Source organism: Carcharodon carcharias, chromosome 21 (genome assembly GCF_017639515.1).
Source record: "Carcharodon carcharias isolate sCarCar2 chromosome 21, sCarCar2.pri, whole genome shotgun sequence".
NCBI lineage: Eukaryota > Metazoa > Chordata > Chondrichthyes > Lamniformes > Lamnidae > Carcharodon > Carcharodon carcharias.
Window position 1 is genome coordinate 33,644,423 of NC_054487.1, and position 21,358 is coordinate 33,665,780.

The 21,358-nt window shown below is 39.3% G+C and overlaps 1 protein-coding gene across 2 annotated transcripts in view; it reads right to left on the reverse strand.

Annotated features, from left to right (window-relative positions):
* The window catches only part of LOC121293108 (FYVE, RhoGEF and PH domain-containing protein 4-like), a 335,511-nt gene extending 318,483 nt beyond the window's left edge, over window positions 1-17,028 (reverse strand). The window contains exons 1-2 of one of the 2 annotated variants that reach the window (XM_041215765.1): window positions 17,013-17,028; window positions 16,696-16,814 (exon numbers count right to left, since the gene is read on the reverse strand). In XM_041215765.1, coding sequence (XP_041071699.1) covers window positions 16,696-16,780 — 85 coding nt within the window. In that variant the 5' untranslated portion in view covers window positions 16,781-16,814; window positions 17,013-17,028. Of the gene's footprint in view, window positions 1-16,695; window positions 16,924-17,012 lie in introns of those variants that run through there. The other variant, XM_041215764.1, reaches the window with a different exon arrangement.
* Window positions 17,029-21,358: the final 4,330 nt, after the last annotated feature.

The window sequence follows — 21,358 nt, forward strand, 5'->3', positions numbered from 1 at the left end:
ATGTCTACTCTTAACAATCCCAAAACCTGACCTCTCCAAAAACTCCACAGGTTTAGACCTTTTTCAAAACTTTGTAAATCCCACGAGTCATGGTGCAGAAACCTTGGCGGTGAAAATTGCTTCTGATTGAAGGCAGCTGCACTTTTATATGTGCCACTGACCCCATGGACTGCAGATGTGTGAAATACTCCCAGCCCCATTCCACCCCCCAGCAAAAATGGTGGGTGCCAGGTACAGGGGCAGGACTTCTGGAATTGGGGCATCTGCACGATTTTGGCTAAGATGCAAAGCCCTGCCATCTTTACAGAAATTTGGGCTCTGGTAAAGGTTTGCCTGAAAATTTAATCAGCTATAAAACGAGTGTTCCTCTGCTAGTCGTAAGGGTTTCAGATGAAAAATAAACAGCCAGCAGTTGTATCATCCATAGATGATCATACATCCACCTTCTAACATACAACTCACAGTCAGGCCCTTTTAAAAGTTATTTCTATTATGCATGAGGTAGTTTATTATTCATTATCTAAAAATATTTGAGATGTTAACTGAGGCTGGCATTAATATCAATACAGTTCTGGAATCATTGGGAGTAAAGCTTACTACGGAAACTGTAAATAAATAAATTATGCCAATTTAGTAAAACTAATTAATGAAATACAAATATATTACCTTGTATTTTACTATTAAATAAAAGGTGAGGATAAACATATGAAGTAAATAGTTCTTGAAGTTTTCAGTTTGCCCAGTTAAATCATAAGCTGACCCACAACAAATTCATGTGGAGAAGTCATCATAAAACCTAATGACATGAATTATATTTAGAGTGATCAGACTGAACAAATGATTTCAAGAACTCATTCAGCTACAGTGCATTTCTGGTACAGATTATTAGATGATTCTGAAAACAGCTAGGTATTTGAGCTATTTGAGTCATATTTTATCTTAAGCTACTAGGAAGTTAAAGGAGTATATATATAAAGATATTCAAATACTGTGGTCAATATGCAGATAGCTTAAAGGAAAAACTACTTTTGAATTGCTGATTTTTCATATGCCTCGCTACACGTTGCTGACAGTCATTTAACTTAATTTAATTCAATAAGATCTCAGTGAGGCAGCAAGTATCTGACTGCCTTTGCTTACATTCTGGTCTGAAAGGTCACAGACCTGAAATGTTAACTTTGTTTCTCTCTGCACAAAAGCTACTAGACCTGCTAAATATTTCCAGCATTTTTTGTTATTATTAGTTTGTTCAACATGTTCACACAAGGACATGCAACATAGAATATAACCCACAACAAATATAACATGTGGCGGAGAATAGGGGCAGATTGAATAAAATTTGTGTATTAAGTTGACGTAGCAGTTTTCAATTGTTTTGCTGGGGAACTTTTTTTTCAGAATTTTCATTAACACCTGGATGAAGACAGCTTGAATTTAAAACAACAAAGCAGCTCCAATATATCTGTGCAGTACATGGAATGAAAATAAGTATGAATAATGTTCTAACTAGATACCCCATGGAACAGTTTTGGGTAAATCAAAGGATTTCCTGTTTTATAATTTGGATATTTATACTATGTAAATATGGATTTAAAATGTCAGAATAAATCAAATAAATAACATTTACTCAATGGTATTCTGGATTTTCATTGGTGCCTTGGGGATTGAATTCCAAAATTCTGTCAATTATGATGGGAAAACTATAAATACCGAAAAATATCCTTTATCTCTCAGCTTAATATTGGAAAGGAACCAGTGCGGAAACAGGAAATAAGAGTACTGGACCTAGGAAGTAGCATTTATGGGTATAAGATAAAGATCGTAAAGGGCTTAAGTAAGACGATGACAAAAGCAATAAATAACAGAAATAATAAATGATTTTAAGGAGAGGAGAGTGGAATTCAGGAAAATAAACTGGAAAAAATTACTGACAAAGGAAAAGAGCAGCAATGGGAAACATTTAAAATGGTGATCAATAGAGTCCGCAAGTATTTCCCACTAAAAAGCAGGGACAAACAAGCCATATTGCAGCAAAATGAATGAAAAAAGAAAAAACTAAAGCAAAAGGCACACACTTCATACATAGATGAGGAAGGAGGAGATAAAAAAAAAGTACAAAAAGGTTAGGAACGTTCAACTATGAGGAAAGATTGGATAGGCTGGTGTTGTTCTCCTTGGAACAGAGGAGACTGAGTGGAGATGTGATTGAGATGTACAAAATTATGAGGGGCCTAGATAGAGTGGATGGGAAGGGCCTACTTACCTAGCAGAGAGGTCAGTGACTATGGGGCACAGATTTAAAGTGAGGGGAAATGTGGGGGGTGGGGGGGGATTACGGAGGAACTGTTAGGGGTCTGGAATTCTCTGCCTGAAAAGATGGTAGAGGCAGAAAACCTTATCTTATTTAAAAGGTGCCTGGATGTGCACCTGAGTGCCATAACCTACAGGGCTATGGACCAAATGCTGGAAAGTGGGATTAGGCTGGGTGATTCGTTTTTTTCAGCCTGTGTATAAATGATGGGCCAAGTGGCCTCTTTCTGTGCCATAAACTATGATCCCATGTCAGAAATTAGGAAGGCAAAGAGAAATTACAAAAGTAAATTAACAAGGAATATAAAAAATAGTGAAGTACTCTGCAGTACTCAAAAAAAAGGAAAAATCAAGATAGGATAGGGCCACTAAGGGATCTACATTGATAGATGACAGTGAAATGGCAGAGATATTAAATAATTACTTTAACTCTGTTTTATCAGGGAAACTAACATGGTGGACATGACATTAAAAGATCAAAAGTGATATAAAGACATTTAAGATTGAATGGTAGGAGATAATAGAATATGGAGATAGATGACTATGTGGGGGGTAGGATTAGTAAATTTGCGGATGACACAAAGATTGGCAAGGTGGTTAACAATGAGGTTGATTGTCTTGGGCTACAGGAAGATATAGACAGGATGATCAAATGGGCAGATAAGTGGCAGATGGAATTTAAACCTGGAAAGTGAGGTGATACACTTTGAAAGGAGTAATTTGACAAGGAAGTATTCAATGAATGGCATAACAGTAGGAAGTTCTGAGGAACAAAGGGACCTTGGCACGTGTGTCCATTGATCTCTGAAGGCAGAGGGGCATGTTAGTGGGTAAAAAAGGCATATGGGACACTTGTCTTTATCAATCGAAGCATAGGTTACAAAAGTGGGGAGGTCATGTTTGAGTTGTATAGAACCTTGGTGAGGCCACAGCTGGAGTACTGTGTGCAGTTCTGGTCACCACATTATAGGAAGGATGTGATTGCACTGGAGGGGGTGCAGTGAAGATTCAACAGAATGTTGCCTGGGATGAAACATTTAAGTTATGAAGACAGTTGGATATTCTTGGGTTGTTTTTGCTGGAGCAGAGAAGACTGAGGGGCGACCTGATCGAGGTGTACAAGATTATGAGGGGCGTGGACAGGGAGGATAGGGAGCAGTTGTTCCCCTTAGTTGAAGGGTCAGTCACGAGGGGACACAAGTTCAAAGTGAGGGGCAGGAGGTTTAGGGGGATGTGAGGAAAAGCTTTCTTACCCAGAGTGTGGTGACGATCTGGAATGCGCTGCCTGGGAGGGTAGAGGTTGCCTCACATCCTTTAAAAGTACCTGGATGAGCACTTGGCACGTCATGTCATTCAAGGCTATGGGCCAAGTCCTGGTAAATGGGGTTAGGTAGGTAGGTCAGGTGTTTCTCATGTGTCGGTGCAGACTCAATGGGCCGAAGGACCTCTTCTGCACTGTGAGATTTTGTGATTCAGTGAATTGATAAAACTACTCATATTTAGAGTGAATGAAACCACAGTCTGGATGGTTTGCATCTGTGTATATTAAAATAAATTAGGAAAGAGATACATTTTAAATATACAGATAAAATTCTTTTTTTGAAAAAGGAATAGCACAAGAAGGCTGGTGGACTGTTAGTGTGATTCCTACATCTAAAAAAGGAGGTAGAATAAGCCATGGAAATAAAGACCAATAAGCAAGAAAGTTAATGGAATCCTTAATCAAAGCTCTAACAGAAAGACATTTAGAAACTGAAAATATAATAGCACAGATTCTAAAAGGAAAGGTAATACTTGATGAATCCTATTAAATTCTTTAAAGAAGTAACAGAAAGGATAGTGCAGTAGACGTCTTATATTTGAATTTCCAAAAGACCTTTGAGGTACAACATAGTAAACTCACGGCCAAGGTCAGTACATGTTGAGTCAAGAGGAAAAACCAGTAAAATCTGGAAATGACTGGTATGGTCTGAACTGGAGTTTAATTTTATGGTACTGTATGCAAGACCAGTTTGGACCAATACCAGTCAGTTCCCAAGTCTTACTGTTTTTTTCCTTCTGGGGAAAATGGTGAAAAGTGATGTTCCACAACAATCAGTATTTACATAAACAATCTGGGCTCAGGAATTGGGTGTATAATTTCAAAATTTGTGGATGACACCAAATAGGGTGATTTAGTTATTATGGAGGAGGATTACAATAAAATGCAGGAAGACACTAATAACCTTGCAGAATGGGCATGCAATTGGCAAATGAACTTCAACATAGATATCTGTGAGGTAATGCAATTTAGTAGGAAAATTAGCGCCTAAATTAGCAAGAAGAACAAAAGGATTCGGAGGTACACAAATCACTAAAAGTAGCAATGCAGTTTAATAAGGACATTTTTAAAAAAAAGAACAGCACTGGTGGTCATTTCTAGAGATAGAATTAAAGAGCAAAGTTACATTTAACTTGTACAGAACCCTGTTTAGGTCACAGTTGCTGGAGTTCTATGAATAGTTTTGCTCCCCGTATTATAAAAAAGTTATAGAGGTCCTGGAAAGGCACAAAAAAATTGATTTACTAGAATTATACCAGAATTGAGAGATTTATCACAAAAGAGTGAACAAGCTGGGACTCTTTTCTCTAGAAAAGACTGAAAAGTAACCGGAAGTCTTCAAGATTACAAAATGGTTTGTTAGGGTAGACACAGAGATGTTTTCACTTGTGCAGGAGACCAGGCCTGGGGAACTAAGTATAAAATAGTCACTAAGAAATCCAATAGGGAATTCAGGAGCATTGCCCAGAGAGTAGCTATAACGTGGAACACGCTACCACAGGGGGTAGCTGAGGCAAACAGCACAGATATATTCAGGAGAAAGCTTGAAAAGCTCATGAGGGAGAAAGGAAGAAGAATACATTGATGGTGTCTGGGTAAAGGCTAATTTGGAGCACAGATGCTGGCCTGTTTCTATGCTCTAATACTTTGCAATACATGTTCTGAAGTTTATAGAACAAAAAAAAAAGCTACAAATTAGTGTAATGTGTTGTTCTCTCACAAACTCATATATGCTGACTCTGTATTTAAAGAAAACATGCAATGTAGACTTTCACCTTCAAAGTACTCCTCTTCAAAAAAATTATGAGAAACAGCTAGAAGCTAAAGAAAAATATACCAGCTGTTCAGCTAACTAACTGATATTACTGCACCCAGGAAACACGCACAGACTGCATATTTTGCATAAAACTAATCAAGTCACAGCTTTACAAACTTCAATCCCAGACTTCTGGGGAGATTGAGGCCTTCAATTTAAAAAGGTGAATATTAACAGGCACAGAAAACAATTAATTGCATTGTGAAATATGCATTTTAATTTGTTTCATTCAAATCTTTATTTCCAGTTACTCAGAAATATAAGGCAACCATTTTTTCAGAAATTATTAAGTGGGAGGAAAGATAGCAGCAGCGCATGGTGACCAAAGGTTATAATTAAATTGTGACAGATCATAATGGACATAGCCAAATTGACTGGGAAATGTGGACATATGTGTTTACAAAAGAAAAAGTTGACACAAAAGTATGAACAGTAGTCACGAAAGCAGGAAATAACATTTGCAGGCAGAAAGTGTACAACTTTTGTAAGATTTTAATGCATATAGATGGGGTTAATATGTAGTGCAGCTTTTTTTTAAACATAATATCTACTGTTCAAAAAGATATTGAAAATGGAAGTGTATGATTGTGTTTCTTGTTTTAATAAGCTAGAGGTGCCCAATCTTAGATATGCTAAATCTTATACCCTTTCAGTGAGCCTTGACAATTTTGTAAATTGGGCCTATTACATTACTGAAAACATCCAAAATACAGACCTCAAGATTTTTTTTGAATCATTTGAGTGTATATAAGCATCCTGCTTAGAGGCAGGCAGCTTTAGTTGCAATTTAGTATTTTTATTAAGTAAAACTTCCACAACATTGAGGAAACAGTGGTTTGCTAGAAGAAACAGTGTCTAGTAAAGTAGCAAAGAATGCATTGTCTTTAAATGCTAGCTGCAAGAAACCAAACAAATGTGGAGTAAAGGAATGTTAGCATTTTGATTATGATTTAAACCAGAGATATCCTAAGCCACATTATAATCTCATTGAAATGTATTGCTAGACCTTAACTACCGTGCAACACACATGGGAACAGACATATGGCCTTTGGGTTATATGCAGCCCCTGAGTACCGATATCCCATGAAACTCAGTTCTATTTCCATTTTTTAAATTTGGTGATTTCTGCTTTTTGAATTTTGTGGGCCTGGACGGATGGAAAGAGCTAAGCTTAATGCTATTACTTCATTGTCGAACAAGATATACAGGAACACTAAAACTGGTTAATGCCAGCAAGTTTAGCTATATACTGTATACAAATTAATGACAATACAGATTACCAAAGCTTCATGGTATAGATATATCTAAGCAGTTATAAGACAAAAAGTATGGATGCTCCTGCACTCAATGATTGATTATGTCCATTAGTAAATGATAATGTTCGATTGCAGATGGATAGCAATGTAACTATTGAGGTTTGGTCATTAGGACATAAAAGAAGAAATAGGAGCAGTTGGCCAAATGGCCCATCAAACCTGTTCCACCATTTGATAGGATTGTGGCTGATCTTCTACATCAACTCCACTTTTCTGCCCCATTTCAGTTCATTCCAGGAACTTGTGACATCTTCATAAGAAAAATGATAAGGCTCTTTCCCTCCCCTCAATAAAAAGTTTTATCACTGTTTTGAAAAGACGATGTACAATGAATTAAACATGTTTTTAAATATCACTGATGTAGGTAAGGTAACTAGAGTTGCTTATCAAGGAAGATTTCTCCATCTCTCATTACATTTTGGAAGGATACTGATCATTGAAGCACTTTTGTTGCATGTACATTGTTTTATTTTCCAGTTCTGATGAGCTGAAAAATATGGTAACTTTGGTCTGGATGCTATTTAATATTTTAAAATTAATATCATTAGCATCTAAAATCAGATCGTACTCCTTATAATTAATATCAAGTAATCTAGAATTCTTTTGAGGCAATACCTTCCATAAAATCTGCAAATGTTATATCTATCCAACAATTAACGGCCACCAAATTCCAACTGCAAATTAACTGCCAAGAGACAAACCAAATGGCTGAAATAATGTTCATATATCCATTCTTAATGCAGAACAAAACACAACTGTAACATTCCTTGGTAGAAATACATTGTGTCATTAAAATTAATAATAAACTTATGGGATGAATGTCCTTTTCCTCTATCAGATGGCAGTGACCTTATCATTAGAGATGGGAAGGATGCCACTCATTAGAGATGCACATATATTATTTTTAAAAAATAATCTCTTTTATAAAATTACATTTTTAAATTAATCTTTAAAATATACGATAACAAGCGGCAAATTTTGCTGCTTGGATTTTCCACTTGCATATTTAATATTAAATGGAACAATGTGACGACCAAAAAAAACTATGCAGCTATAACATAATAACATAGGAACATAGGAGCAGGAATAGGCCATTCAGCCTGTCGTGCCTGCTCCACCATTCAATTAGAACATAGCTGATCATCCACTTCAGCTCCACTTTCCTGCACTATCCCCATATCCTTTGACATTATTAATATCCAGAAATCTATTGATTTCTGTTTTGAACATGCTTAATGATTGAACTTCCACAGCCCTCTGGGGTAGAGAATTCCAAAGATACACCACCCTCTGAGTAAAGAAATTCCCCCTCATCTCAGTCCTAAATGGCCTGCCCCTTATTCTGAGTGTGTCTCCAGTTCTAGACTCAGCAGCCAGGGGAAACATTCTAAACGCATCGACCCTGTCACACCCAGTAAGAATTTTGTAAGTTTCAATGAGATCACCTCTCATTCTTCGAAATGCTAGAGAATATAAGCCCATTTTCCTCAATCTCGTCTCATAAGACAATCCTGCCATCCTCTTATTGCACTCAATAAAGCCTTCTGGAAGATAAGGAAGCATTTTTAAGGTGCACAGAGGTTCAGTCCTCAGTAAAGAGCAACTGATCTTCTTTTAAAATTTAAAAAAAATCTTATCAGTCAAAGCTGAATGTAAGTGGCCAGGAGATAAGGAAAACCAGAAGTGTTTCAGCAATGCCATATATTTCTATTTATAAACATATTTCTTACACATTATAATTTATGTAGACTTTTAAAAGGAAATTAAAACTAATTTAAAATTGTTTATGATTCTCCATGACGTGACAATTAAAAGGATGTCAGCTTTTACTTTTAACATTAGAAACATAGAAATTAGGAGCAGGAGTAGGCCTTTTGGCCCTTCGAGCCTGCTCCATCATTCATTATGATCATGGCTGATCATCCAACTCAATAGCCTGCTCCCGCTTTCTCCCCATACCCTTTGATCCCTTTCGCCCCAAGAGCTATATCTAACTCCTTCTTGAAAACATACAATGTTTTGGTCTCAACTACTTTCTGTGGTAACGAATGCCACAGACTCACCACTCTCTGCGTGAAGAAATTTCTCCTCATCTCAGTCCTAAATAGTCTACCCCATATCCTCAGACTGTGACCCCTGGTTCTGGACACCCCCACCATTGGGGACATCCTTCCTGCATCTACCCTGTCTAGTCCTGTTAGAATTTTATAGGTTTCTATGAGATCCCCCCTCATTCTTCTGAACTCCAGCGAATATAATCCTAATCGACTCAATCTCTCCTCATATGTCAGTCCCACCATCTCAGGAATCAGTTGGGTAAGCCTTCGCTGCACTCCTTCTATAGCAAGTACATCCTTCCTCAAATAAGGAGACCAAAACTGCACATAATATTCCAGGCATGGTTTCACTAAGGCCCTGTACAATTGCAGCAAGACATCCCTGTTCCTGTATTCCAATCCTCCGGCTATGAAGGCCAACATACCATTTGCCTTCTTTACCGACTGCTGCACCTGCATGCTTACCTTCAGCGACTAGTGTACGAGGATACCCAGGTCTCGTTGCACATTCCCCTCTCTCAATTTATAGCCATTCAGATAATAATCTGCCTTCCTATTTTTGCTACCAAAATGGATAACCTCACATTTATCCTCATTATACTGCATCTGCCATGCATTTGCCCATTCACTTAGCTTGTCCAAATCACACTGAAGCATCTCTGCATCCTCCTCACAGCTCATCCTCCCACCCATCTTTGTGTCATCTGCAAACTTGGAGATATTACATTTAATTCCCTCATCTAAATCATTAATATATATTGTGAATAACTGGGGTCCCAGCAGCGATCCCTACGAAACCCCACTAATCACTGCCTGCCATTCGGAAAAGGAAATTTATTCCTACTCTTTGTTTCCTGTCTGCCAACCAACTTTCTATCCATCCCAATACACTACCCCCAATCTCATGCGGTTTAATTTTACATGCCAATCTCTTATGTGGGATTTTGTCGAAAGCCTTCTGAAAGTTCAAATAAACCACATCCACTGGCTCCCCCGCATCAACTCTACTATTTACATCCTCGAAAAATTCCAGTAGATTTGTCAAGCGTGATTTCCATTTCATAAATCCATGCTGACTCTGTCCAATTCTGCCACTGTTTTCCAAGTGCTCAGATATTAAATCTTTTATAAATGGACTCCAGAATTTTCCCCACTACCAATGTCAGGCTGACTGGTCTATAATTCCTTGTTTTCTCTCTGCCTCCCCTTTTAAATAGTGGGGTTATATTAGCTACCCTCCAATCTGTAGAAATTGTTCCAGAGTTTATAGAATCTTGGAAGATGACCACCAATGCATCCGCTATTTCTAGGGCCACTTCCTTAAGTACTCTGGGATGTAGATTATCAGGCCCTGGGGATTTAACGGCCTTCAATCCCATCAATTTCTCCAACACTATTTCCCTACTAATACTGATTTCTTTCAGTTCCTCCCTCTCACTAAACCCTGTGTTCCCCAACATTTCTGGTATGTGTCCTCCTTTCTGAAGACAGAACCAAAATATGTATTTAGTTGATCAGCCATTTCTTTGTTCCCCATTATAAATTCCTGTTTCTGACTGTAATGGACCTACATTTGTCTTCACCAATGTTTTTCTCTTCACATACCTATAGAAACTTTTACAGTCAGTTTTTATGTTCCCTGCAAGCTTACTCTCGTACTGTATTTTCCCCTTCTTAATCAATCCCTTGGTCCTCCTTTGATGAATTCTAAACTGCTCCCAATCCGCAGGTCTGTTATTTTTTCTTGCCAATTTGTATGCCTCTTCCTTACATGTAATACTACCTCTAATTTCCCTTGTAAACCATGGTTTGGCCACCTTTCCTGTTTTATTTTGGCGCCAGACAGGAATAAACAATTGTTGCTGTTCACCCATGCGCTCTTTGAATGTTTGCCATTGCCTATCCACCTTCATCCCTTTAAGTAACGTTTCCCAATCCATCAAAGCCAACTTGCACCTCATACCATTGTAGTTTCCTTTATTAAGATTCAGAACCCAAGTCTCAGAATCAACTATGTCACTCTCCATCTTGATGAAGAATTCTATCATTTTATGGTCACTCATCCCCAAGGGGCCTCGCACAACTAGATTGCCAATTATTCCTTTCTCATTACATAAAACCCATTCGAGGATGGCCTGTTTTCTCATTGGTTCCTCAATGTATTGGTCCAGAAAAACATCCCGAATATACTCCAGGAGTTCCTCCCCTACAGTATTGTTACTAATCTGATTTGCCCAATCTATATGCATATTAAAGTCACCCATAATTACAGATGTCCCTTTATTATATGCATCTCTAATTTCCTGTTTAATGCCACTCCCAACATCACCAGCCCAGTTTGGAGGTCTATATACAACCCCAACTAACGTTTTTTGCCCCTTAGTGTTTCTCAGCTCTACCCATACAGTTTCCACATCGTCGGAGCTAATATCTTTCCTCACTATTGCATTAATTTCTTCTTTAACCAGCAATGCAATTCCACCTCCTTTTCCTTTTAGTCTGTCCTTCCTAAATACTGAATACCCCTGGATGTTCAGTTCCCATACCTGGTCACCCTGAAGCTATGTTTCCGTAATCCCGACTATATCATACCTGTTTACATCTATTTACGTGGTTAATTCATCCACTGTATTGCGAATGCTCCTCGCGTTAAGGCACAAAGCCTTAAAGCTTGTCTTTTTAACATTATTTGTCCCGTTCCCACTATTTTTCACTGAGGCCTTGTTTGATTCTTGCCCTTGATTTCTCTGCCTATCACTTTTCTTATTCCCCTTTCTGTCTTTTGTTCTTGTCTTTGATTCCCCTTTCTCTAACTCCTTCCATATGTTCCCATCCCCCTGCCATTTTAGTTTAAACCCTCGCTAACCACTCTAGCAAATGTTCCCCCTAGGACATCAGTCCCGGTCCTGCCCAGGTGTAACCCGTCCAGTTTGTACTGGTCCCACCTCCCCCAGAACCAGTCCTAATGCCCAAGGAATCTGAAACCCTCCCTTTAACATCATCTCTTCAGCCACGTTTTCATCCGTTATATCCTGCTATTTCTACTCTGACTGGCACGTGGCACTGGTAGTAATTCTGAGATCACTACCTTTGAGGTTCTACTTTTCAACTTACTTCCTAACTCCCTACATTCTGCTTTTAGGACCTCATCCCTTTTTTTTACCTATGTCGTTTGTACCAATGTGTACCATGACCACTGGCTATTCACCCTCCCCCTTCAGAAGGTCCTCTAGCCGCTCTGAGGCATCCTTGACCCTCGCACCAGGGAGGCAACATACCAATTAAACAGAGAGATAAAAACATACCATCCTGGAGTCTCGCTTGCGGCCATATGAAACACCTATCTATCCCCCTTACAATTGAATCCCTTATAACCATTGCATTCCCACACTTTTTACTCTTCCCTTGTGCAGCAGAGCCAACTGCGGTGCAACGAATTTGGCTGTTGCTGCTTTCCCCTGAGAGGTCATTCCCCTCAACAGTATCCAAAGCAGTATATCTGTTTTGCAGGGGAATAGCCACAGGAGATTTCTGCACTACCTGCCTAGTCCTCTTGCTTTGCCTGATGGTCACCCATTCCCTTCCTGCCTATGGACTCAGCCTGCAGTATGACCACCTCTCTGTATGCGCTATCCACGATACTCTCTGCCTCGTGGATGCTCCACAGTGTCCCCAGCCACCGCTCCAGCTCTAAAAAATTATTTTATTTAATAATTTACTTTTGAATATTTACATTCACAAGTTGGTTCAAGTAGGCAGCACACCACCATCTTCTCAAGGGCACTTAAGGATGGCCAATAAATGCTGGCCTTGCCAGCAATGCCCACATGCCATCAATTATTTAAAAAAATTAACTGAAGAGTACTCATGTACTGTTAGGTAGATAAAAAAAGCTTGATCAAATAATCTGCATGTAGCACTATACCCATATCATTGATATAGATAATGAATAGAAACAGTCCCCTACACCCATTTCCAACCAAACTGTCCTTAACTCCTCTCTTCTTTCTTCCTTCTGACCAGTTTTTCATTCAGTTTGCTACCTTTCCCCTAATTCCAAGCCCCAGAGAACTTCCAATAGTCTCTTGTGTGGTACCTTATCAAAGAATTTCTGAAGTTCCATGTAAGTTATATTCACTCCATCATTCACACAAAAAAGTGTGAAAATCATTGAACCATAGGAAAGTTACAGCACAGAAGGAGGCCATTCAGCCCATCATGTCAGCGCTAGATGAAAAAGAAAAAAAAACATCTGCTTATTTTAATCCCATCTTCCAGTTCCTGGTCTGTAACCTTGCAGGTTACCGTACTTTAGGTACAGATCCAGGTGCCTTTTAAATGAGTTGAGGGTTTCTGCCTCCACCACCAAACCAGGTAGTGAATTCCAAACACCCACCATCCTCTGGGTGAATCCTCATGTCCCCTCTAATCCTACTACCAATCATCTTAAATCTGTGTCCCCTGCTAACTGCCCTCTATGCTAGGGGAAACATGGCATCCCTGTCGACTCTATGTAGGTGCCTCATAATCTTGTACCCCTCAGCCCCAAGGAAAATAACTCAGCCTATCCAATCTTTCCTCATAGCTGCAAACCCTAGCAACATTCTTGTAAATTTCCTCTGTATTCTCTCCAGAGCTGTTATGCCTTCCTGTAACGTGGCAACCAGAACTGCACACAAAATACAAAATTCCAGCTGTGGCCTAACCAGTGTTTTATGCAGTTCCATTATTACATCCCTGCTTTTGTATTCTATACCTCATCCAATAAAGGAACGCTTTCCATATGCTTTCTTTATCAGCTTATCCACCGGTCCTAACACCTTCACTGCCCTATAATCATTATTTTCTATGGTATTATCCAAATACTTTAATTTGAATATTTCCCTAAATTTATCTGAATTTTTTTGAAAAATTAGTATCTTTCTCAATATTGTTGTTAAGTGTAGTCTGGTTATCAAGGCTCAAGTAGTTCTGAAGCAAAATAGAGTGAGACTCCTTCTAGGGTACTCCTCTTTCCTCGGTATTTTGGATACATTCCAAATTTAGGTTTAATTAACATTACAACTGAAAAGTTATTATGAAACAAAACCACTTCATGGCAACAACTATTTGCATATATTTAGTGCTTTTAACATAGTCAAAAACCCAATGAAGCTTCACAAAGCATTATCAAACAGAATTTGACACGGACCCACATAAGGATATATTAGGGTTGATGACCAAAAGCTTGGTCAAAGGGGTAGGTTTTAAGGGTGTATTATAAAGTAGGAGCGAAAGGCAGAGAGGCTTAGGAAGGGATTTCCGGAGCTACAGCATCAGCAGCTGAAGGCACGGCTGCCAATGGTGGAACAATTAAAATGAAGGATGTGCAAGGGACCAGAATTGGAGAAGCACAGATATCTCAGAGGGTTGTAGGGTTGGAGAAAATTACAAAAACGAGGGGTAAAGTCTTGAGAGATTTGAAATCAAGGATGAGAATTTTATAAGTGAGGCATTGCTTAACTAAGAACCAATGTTGCCTCAGGATCGAGGATGACTTGCTTCCATGCCAATTCAATGGGTTCTGAAATGGCTGATAAGTCCAATATGTGACCTGCAGACTCTGTCACGTGCAAGTCAGGTGGTGCCTGAAGGGCTGGGTAGATAGGTGGTTCGGAAGTTTATATGCTCTTTTTACGACATCAACTTCGCCTCTGCATGTTCCTGACGAAGTAGCGCAAGCAGTCCAGTGTCAGAAATCCGCTCTACTAGCCAAGCCTAGAGTTATCAAAGACACGGATATGCATTTCAGCAGCAGATGAGCTGAGGCTGGGGCAAATTTGAACAACGTTACAGAGGTGCAATAAGCAGTCTTTGTGATGGTGCCAGAATTGTAGTCTGAGTGCATCCTTCATCTATGATTACTATGAAGGAAACCTCTTGGAATTGGAGAAAATCTTAAACTTCAATATTTGAAACATCACAAGTTTGAAGAGCTCATCCTAAATCTTTATTCAGAAGGAACTAACAGTAACTTTCCCTTAAATTATTCCAAACTTTTTGTCTCCACGGTTCTACTGAGAAGTCCAAACAACGTGTTGATCGAGCACTGCAAAAGGAACTTCCCGACATTAGAATTTTATGATAATGTTTTGGCCTTTACAGTCAGCTTGAAACTGTAAAAAATCTGTGAGTTACTGATTAGAACTTTCATCACCAAGGATTGCAAGTCAAAGATTTCATTGCTCATATTGCAATAGTTCATCAGATATTAACCCAGTTAGCAGTTAGAAAGAATTTTTAAAGACTATAAGGAGAATTTAAATAAAAACTGATGTTTATAAATATTTTTGAAAACAAGAGAAGTATCTTGTTCATTTTGCTTCACTTATCACCCAGCTTTATCTCCTCAGTAAACAGGCTTTATCAAGGTGATTTTGATTATAACTCTACAAGCGAAGATAAATGAGACAGCACTCTGCCAAACAAACCAGCCAACATTCAAGTAGCAGTACTCCCTCCTATTGAGGATTTGACTCCTTATCGATTACTAGAGGCACCTAAAGAACACCTCCAAACCTCAAAAGATGATCTATGTAGCTCATAACAAAGAAAAGGCAGTCCTGATGAAGGATTATGTCTGAAACATCAACATTTTCCTTTCTTTACTGATGCTGCCTGACCAGCTTGGTGTTTGCAGCATTTTCTGTTTCAGAGTTCCAGCATTGCAGTATTTCTTATTTTAACTATCTGTATGCTCCATTTATCCTCTATTCTCACCACTACACACCCCATCCCCACCCACGCACACACATAGCCACCCTTGTATTTGTGCACTATTTTACCAAAGTAGGCAATATTCACCTGCCAGCATTAAGAGCCAATGTCCCTAAGCCATTTGGTTATATGGCCATTGTAGTTGAGCCAAGGTATCCTCACCACACACACCTCCACAGGAGCTGCTGGATAGGGAATAGGCACAGGAACTTCTATAAAATGTTAAAAGCAAAAAACTGCGGATGCTGGAAATCTAAAACAAAAATAAAAATACCTGGAAAAACTCAGCAGGTCTGACAGCATCTGCAGAGAGGAACACAGTTAACGTGTTCAACAGAACTAAGGAAAATAGAAGATAGGTGAAATAAAAGCTGGTTTAAGGGGTGGTGGGACAAGTAGAGCTGGATACAGGGCCAGTGATAGGTGGAGATAGCCAAAAGATGTCATAAACAAAAGGACAAAGAGGTGTTGACGGTGGTGATATTAAATGTTCCTCCCTACCCCGTGTGCAATGACACAGCAACCTCAATGCTATTCTATCAAGATTGTCTGCATTGACCATATTGAAATGATTGTAATATTCATTGATTGTATTGATGCACCTCATGATCCATGTGTAAAAGCTGAGTCTGATTGTACTTTTGTGATTGTGATTTTGAAACGTTTTGGAATGTTCTTCCAGATATTTTATGAATAAAAGTATATTTTTCAAAAAAAAACTAATCAAACATCTGGCACCTTTCTGGCCACCTACACGCTTTAAAATACCCTAAACCAGAGAAAGGACGAGAAAGTTAATTTTATATAGAAAACGAATCCTTATTTGATCCAAATACAACCAAAGTCAAATCCATAATTTCAGCTTTGTTTTTAAACAGTTCATGGCCAACATTAATGGAGTCGCAAAAGTAAACAACCTGGATGCGGAAAGAGGATTCCTGAGGCTTACAGCAGCGAGGAAGTGTTTTGTGTGAAGTGTTAAACTGGATCCCTAGTTAACAGACGCCCTGCGACTAAACACTTAAATGTCACCCTGGGAATGGGAGCCAACTCAAATTCCACTATTTATGCTCGCCTGTTGTCTCTCCCCCAGCAGCGTTCAACCCCGTGCTTCCTTACCCGTTTGATCCAGCGTCTCCGGTCTGTGGAGACAAACGTTCATGTCCCTCTTCTTTACTGCAATCCTCCTAAAATCTTGCTGCATGGTGAGCTCCTTTACCACCGAGTGGGAGGACGGGCTGGGTGGGGGGAGAAAACAAAACCCTACTAAATAAAATACAAGGCACGACCACAGAAATGCGAGACTCGACAAATAGTTCACATAGCGCAGCACCCACTCGCTGCCTGCGAGCAGCCAGTGCGTTAGCGTCCCGCGGTGGGCGTTAGGGAAACTTTCCAATCAGAGCCCATCACCCAGGTAACACCGCACCCATTACCCAGGTAACCACGCCTATTCCCAGGTGGACCTGTTGCTCAGTCTGGAGAATCACCTGGGCTGTCAGTCACAACGACGTTATGTAAAACTTTGCGGTTAATCATTTGATGCTAACACCTTCCACTGAAAACAACGCTGACGTGTTGAATTGCGCCCCTTGCCTCTCCGCGTATTTTATTTCACCGATCATTGTAACTCTTCTCAGACGTCTAAAACCTTGTGTGTTATTTAACTGCCGCGTTAATAGGCCGGTGAGTCTAACATCAGTGGTAGGGAAACTTTTGGAAAAAGCTCTGAGGGACAAGATTAATCTCCACTTGGAGGGGCAAGGATTATTCAGGGATAGTCAGCATGGCTTTGTCAGGGGGAGATCATGTCTAACAAATTTGATTGAATTTTTCCATTAGGTGATTAGTTGTATAGATTAGGGTAGCCCAGTTGATGTAGTCTGCAAGGACTTCAGTAAGACTTTTGACTAGGTCTCCCATGGGCGACTGATCAAGAAGATAAGAGCCCATGGGATCCAGGGCAATTTGGCAAATTGGATCCAAAATTGGCTTAGTGGCAGGAGGCAGAGGGTGATGGTCGAAAGTTGTTTTTGTGACTGGAAGCCTGTGTCCAGTGGTGTGTCACAGTGTTCGGTCCTGGGTCCCTTGCTGTTTGTAGAGTACATTAATGATCTAGACATGAATATAGGAGGTATGATAAGTAAGTTTGCAGATGACTCGAAAATTGGTGGTGTGGTAAATAGCGAGGAGGAAATCCTTAGACTACAGGACAATATAGACAGGCTGGTCAGATGGAAAGAACAGTGGCAAATGGAATTTAATTCTGAAAAATGTGAGGTGATGCATTTAGGAAGGACTAACAAGGCAAGAGGGTACGCAAGATGAATGGTAGGACCCTAGGAAGTACAAAGGTTTAGAGGGACTTTGGTACATGTCCATAGATCCTTAAAGGCAGCAGGACAGGTAGTTAAGGTGGTTAAGAAAGCATCTGGGATATATGCCTTTATTAGTCAAAGCATTGAATACAACAGCAGGGAGGTTATGATGGAGCTGTATAAAGCTTTAGTTAGGCCACATCAGGAGTACTGTGTGCAGTTCTAGTTGCCACACTATAGGAAGAATTGATTGCACTAGAGAGGAAGAAGAGCAGATTCATCAGGATGTTGCTGGGGTAGGCTGGGGTTGTTTTCCTTAGAGCAGAGAAGGCTGAGGGAACTGATCAAGGTGTACAAAATTATGAGGGGCATAGATAGGGTAGATATTAAGAAAGTTTTCCCCTTAGTGGAGGGGTCAATAATCAGGGGGCAGGAGGCTTAAAGGGGATTTGAGGAAAACATTTTTCACCAAGAGGCAGAGGGGTGGGGTACTCACTGGAACTCACTACTTGAAAGGGTGGTAGAGGCGGGAACCCTCATAACATTTAAGAAGTATTTAGATTAACACTTGAAATGCGATAGCATACAGGGTTATGGGCCAAATGCTGGAAAATGGGATTAGAGTAGATAGAGACTTGATGACCGGTGAGGACATGATAGGCTGAAGGACTTCTTTCCCTGTAGTAAAACTCTATGACTCTATTCATAATTTGTCTCCATTATGACTAAGTTTCTCAATCTGCCCTTTCTCAGATGCTTTTACGGCCAGACATTGGCCAGACATGCAATTGGCTGTCTTAAAGGAAAAGTATACGTGACTGCAAAGGGGAAATAATCTTTGTTTTTACATTCCAACATGGTTTAAAATATCACAACTTTAGCATTGCCTTCATTTGTTGTTGATGTTCAAGGTTATGGATCCCCCCTCAGCTAGCAGCTATCTTCTAATGCCAGCCAAGTATAGGAAGGCCAGCAAGCTATTTGTAAGATCATGATGTCCATGCTGGCAATTACGAAAATCTAACAAGTTTGAGCAACAATTCAAGGGACATATAGCATGAACAAAGGAAAGTCTTGTGAAGGTGTATCAAGTAAAATTAAATCTTCTCAGAAAGGTAAATTTGACTATCTTCCACAGTGAAGAATGCATGAAAACAAATAATCACTTTAGCTTAGCATATATCACAATCTTTTACTGTGTTTTTCAGATAGTTAATATGACCTGTACTGTAAATAGGTTATTGTCATATATTTACATCTAATACATTTGCTTACTCGATTAGCCTAGAATACGGTCTGCTGTGGTGCTATATTGATTATTATGGATTACAAATCCTTCAAAAGCACATTAATGAACTTTTATTTCGATAGTTAAGCTTGTTGGGATGTTCTCAAAGGCATAGAACATTGAGGTTTGCCTTTGTGAGTGAACTAAGATAATAAGAACCAGCTAAGATAAAAGCAAAAAACTGCGGATGCTGGAAATCCAAAACAAAAATAAAAATACCTGGAAAAACTCAGCAGGTCTGGCAGCATCTGCAGAGAGGAATACAGTTAATGTTTCGAGTCCGTATGACTCTTCAACAGAACTAAGTAAAAATAGAAGAGAGGTGAAATATAAGCTGGTTTAAGGAGGGGTGGTGGGGGGGGCGGGGGCGGGGGTAGTGGGGTGGGACAAGTAAAGCTGGATAGAGGGCCAGTGATAGGTGGAGATAGCCAAAAGATGTCATAGACAAAAGGACAAAGAGGTGTTGAAGGTGGTGATATTATCTAAGGAATGTGCTAATTAAGGGTAGAAAGCAGGACAAGCAACGTACAGATAGCCCTATTGGGGGTGGGGTGGGGTGAAGGAACTGAAAAAGGCTAAAAGGTAGAGATAAAACAATGGATGGGAATACATTTAAAAATAATGGAAATAGATGGAAAAAGAAAAATCAAAATGTTAACTGTGTTCCTCTCCGCAGATGCTGCTGAGTTTTTCCATGTATTTTTATTTTCGTTTAAGATCCAGCTAAGATTTGAAACCAAAACACCTAGGAGTAAGAAAAGACTCTGGAGAACTTAACTATCATCTTCACGCTTGAAGAACCTAGCAACATTAAAATCTTCTGGGAAAATATCATAAAACAATTAAAAACTGATGTAGTTATTCTGTGTAAAAGGAATGTCGGATTAATTGCTCTGAAAAGTAATATAAAAGAATGTTTCCAGCTTGGCAGGTGCACTTAATCTCAATAAATTTAATTAGCTTTTACTGTTGCCTCAGGAATTTTTCAATATATTGACTAATAGTAGTTCAAAAGTGCTTTGTTTTTTGATTCTTTCCCAATAGTAAACTGTTCAAAATGAGAGACCTATAATCTCAAATATTCCAAGTTTTACTGACCAAATTTGATTTCAGAAAGTGATTTGTAACTTCAATATAATCTATAATCCTAAAAATATTCAAAACATTCACAAATCTATGATGTGCTTTTAAAGTTAGCTCCATCATATTTAAAAAATGAAATATTTCAATCATTTACCCTGAAATTTAGCCCACTTTTATAGCCTTGCTAATAACTTGGGGCAAGAGTCGGGCAAATGAGGTCCAAAGCAGGCAGCAGACTGTCCTGACCTGGGCAGCATGAGGCCTGAGACTCTAGCCCCGTAGCCTCATCTGTATAGCACTCGTCAGTCTCTCATTGGGAAACAGCAGGAAATGGGTGGGATTCAACTCGCAAAAGGCCATTGCAGGGGTGGGTTTGGGAGGATTTAGTAATTGGAGAAAGCCTAAGTCAGAGGAGGCTTAAATATTTTTTCTGGGGCCTGTGAACAGTCCTCCTGTGTATCCTCCCACCCTGCTCCCCGCAAGGAAAGTGAGAAAAGGTTAAAAAGGTTCTGTGCATTTTTATCTTTTCTGGCCTGGACTTCTCTTCCAATATAGATTGGTTTGGTGAGAAAGACACAATTTCCGTGGAGAGGAGCACTGAGAGTTTAAATTAATTTTTTGTGGCCCTGCTTTGCAGGCAGTAACCAAACGTATGAAAAATTTCTTTTTATATGTAGTTTGACATTAAAGTTTTAAAACTTGCTTTAAAAAAACCCTCTGTTTAAAATAACAATCTGGTCTTGATAACATCATTGGAACCAGATGTGCATACTAAATGGAGAACCCTAACTGCTCTGTAAAATTTGGAAAATGCAAAATCATCGCGCAATGTTAGTGGGCAAATCACACAGGTAAGTTTAACAATCCACAGTTTCTGCCCGGAAACCCTGAACTTTGGTCTATCTTGCAGAAATACACCATGTAAGAATGTATAATTTTCGCCACTGGAGCAACTATTCGTGGCATGCTTTGCAATCTAGTTGGCAAGGCACCACATCAGAGTAAATGTGAGCTCTAAGTTTACTGTGCTGTCAAACTAAGATGTCTTATTTGAATACTTCAATACTTCAAACTTTATGGAAGGGTTGTGTTT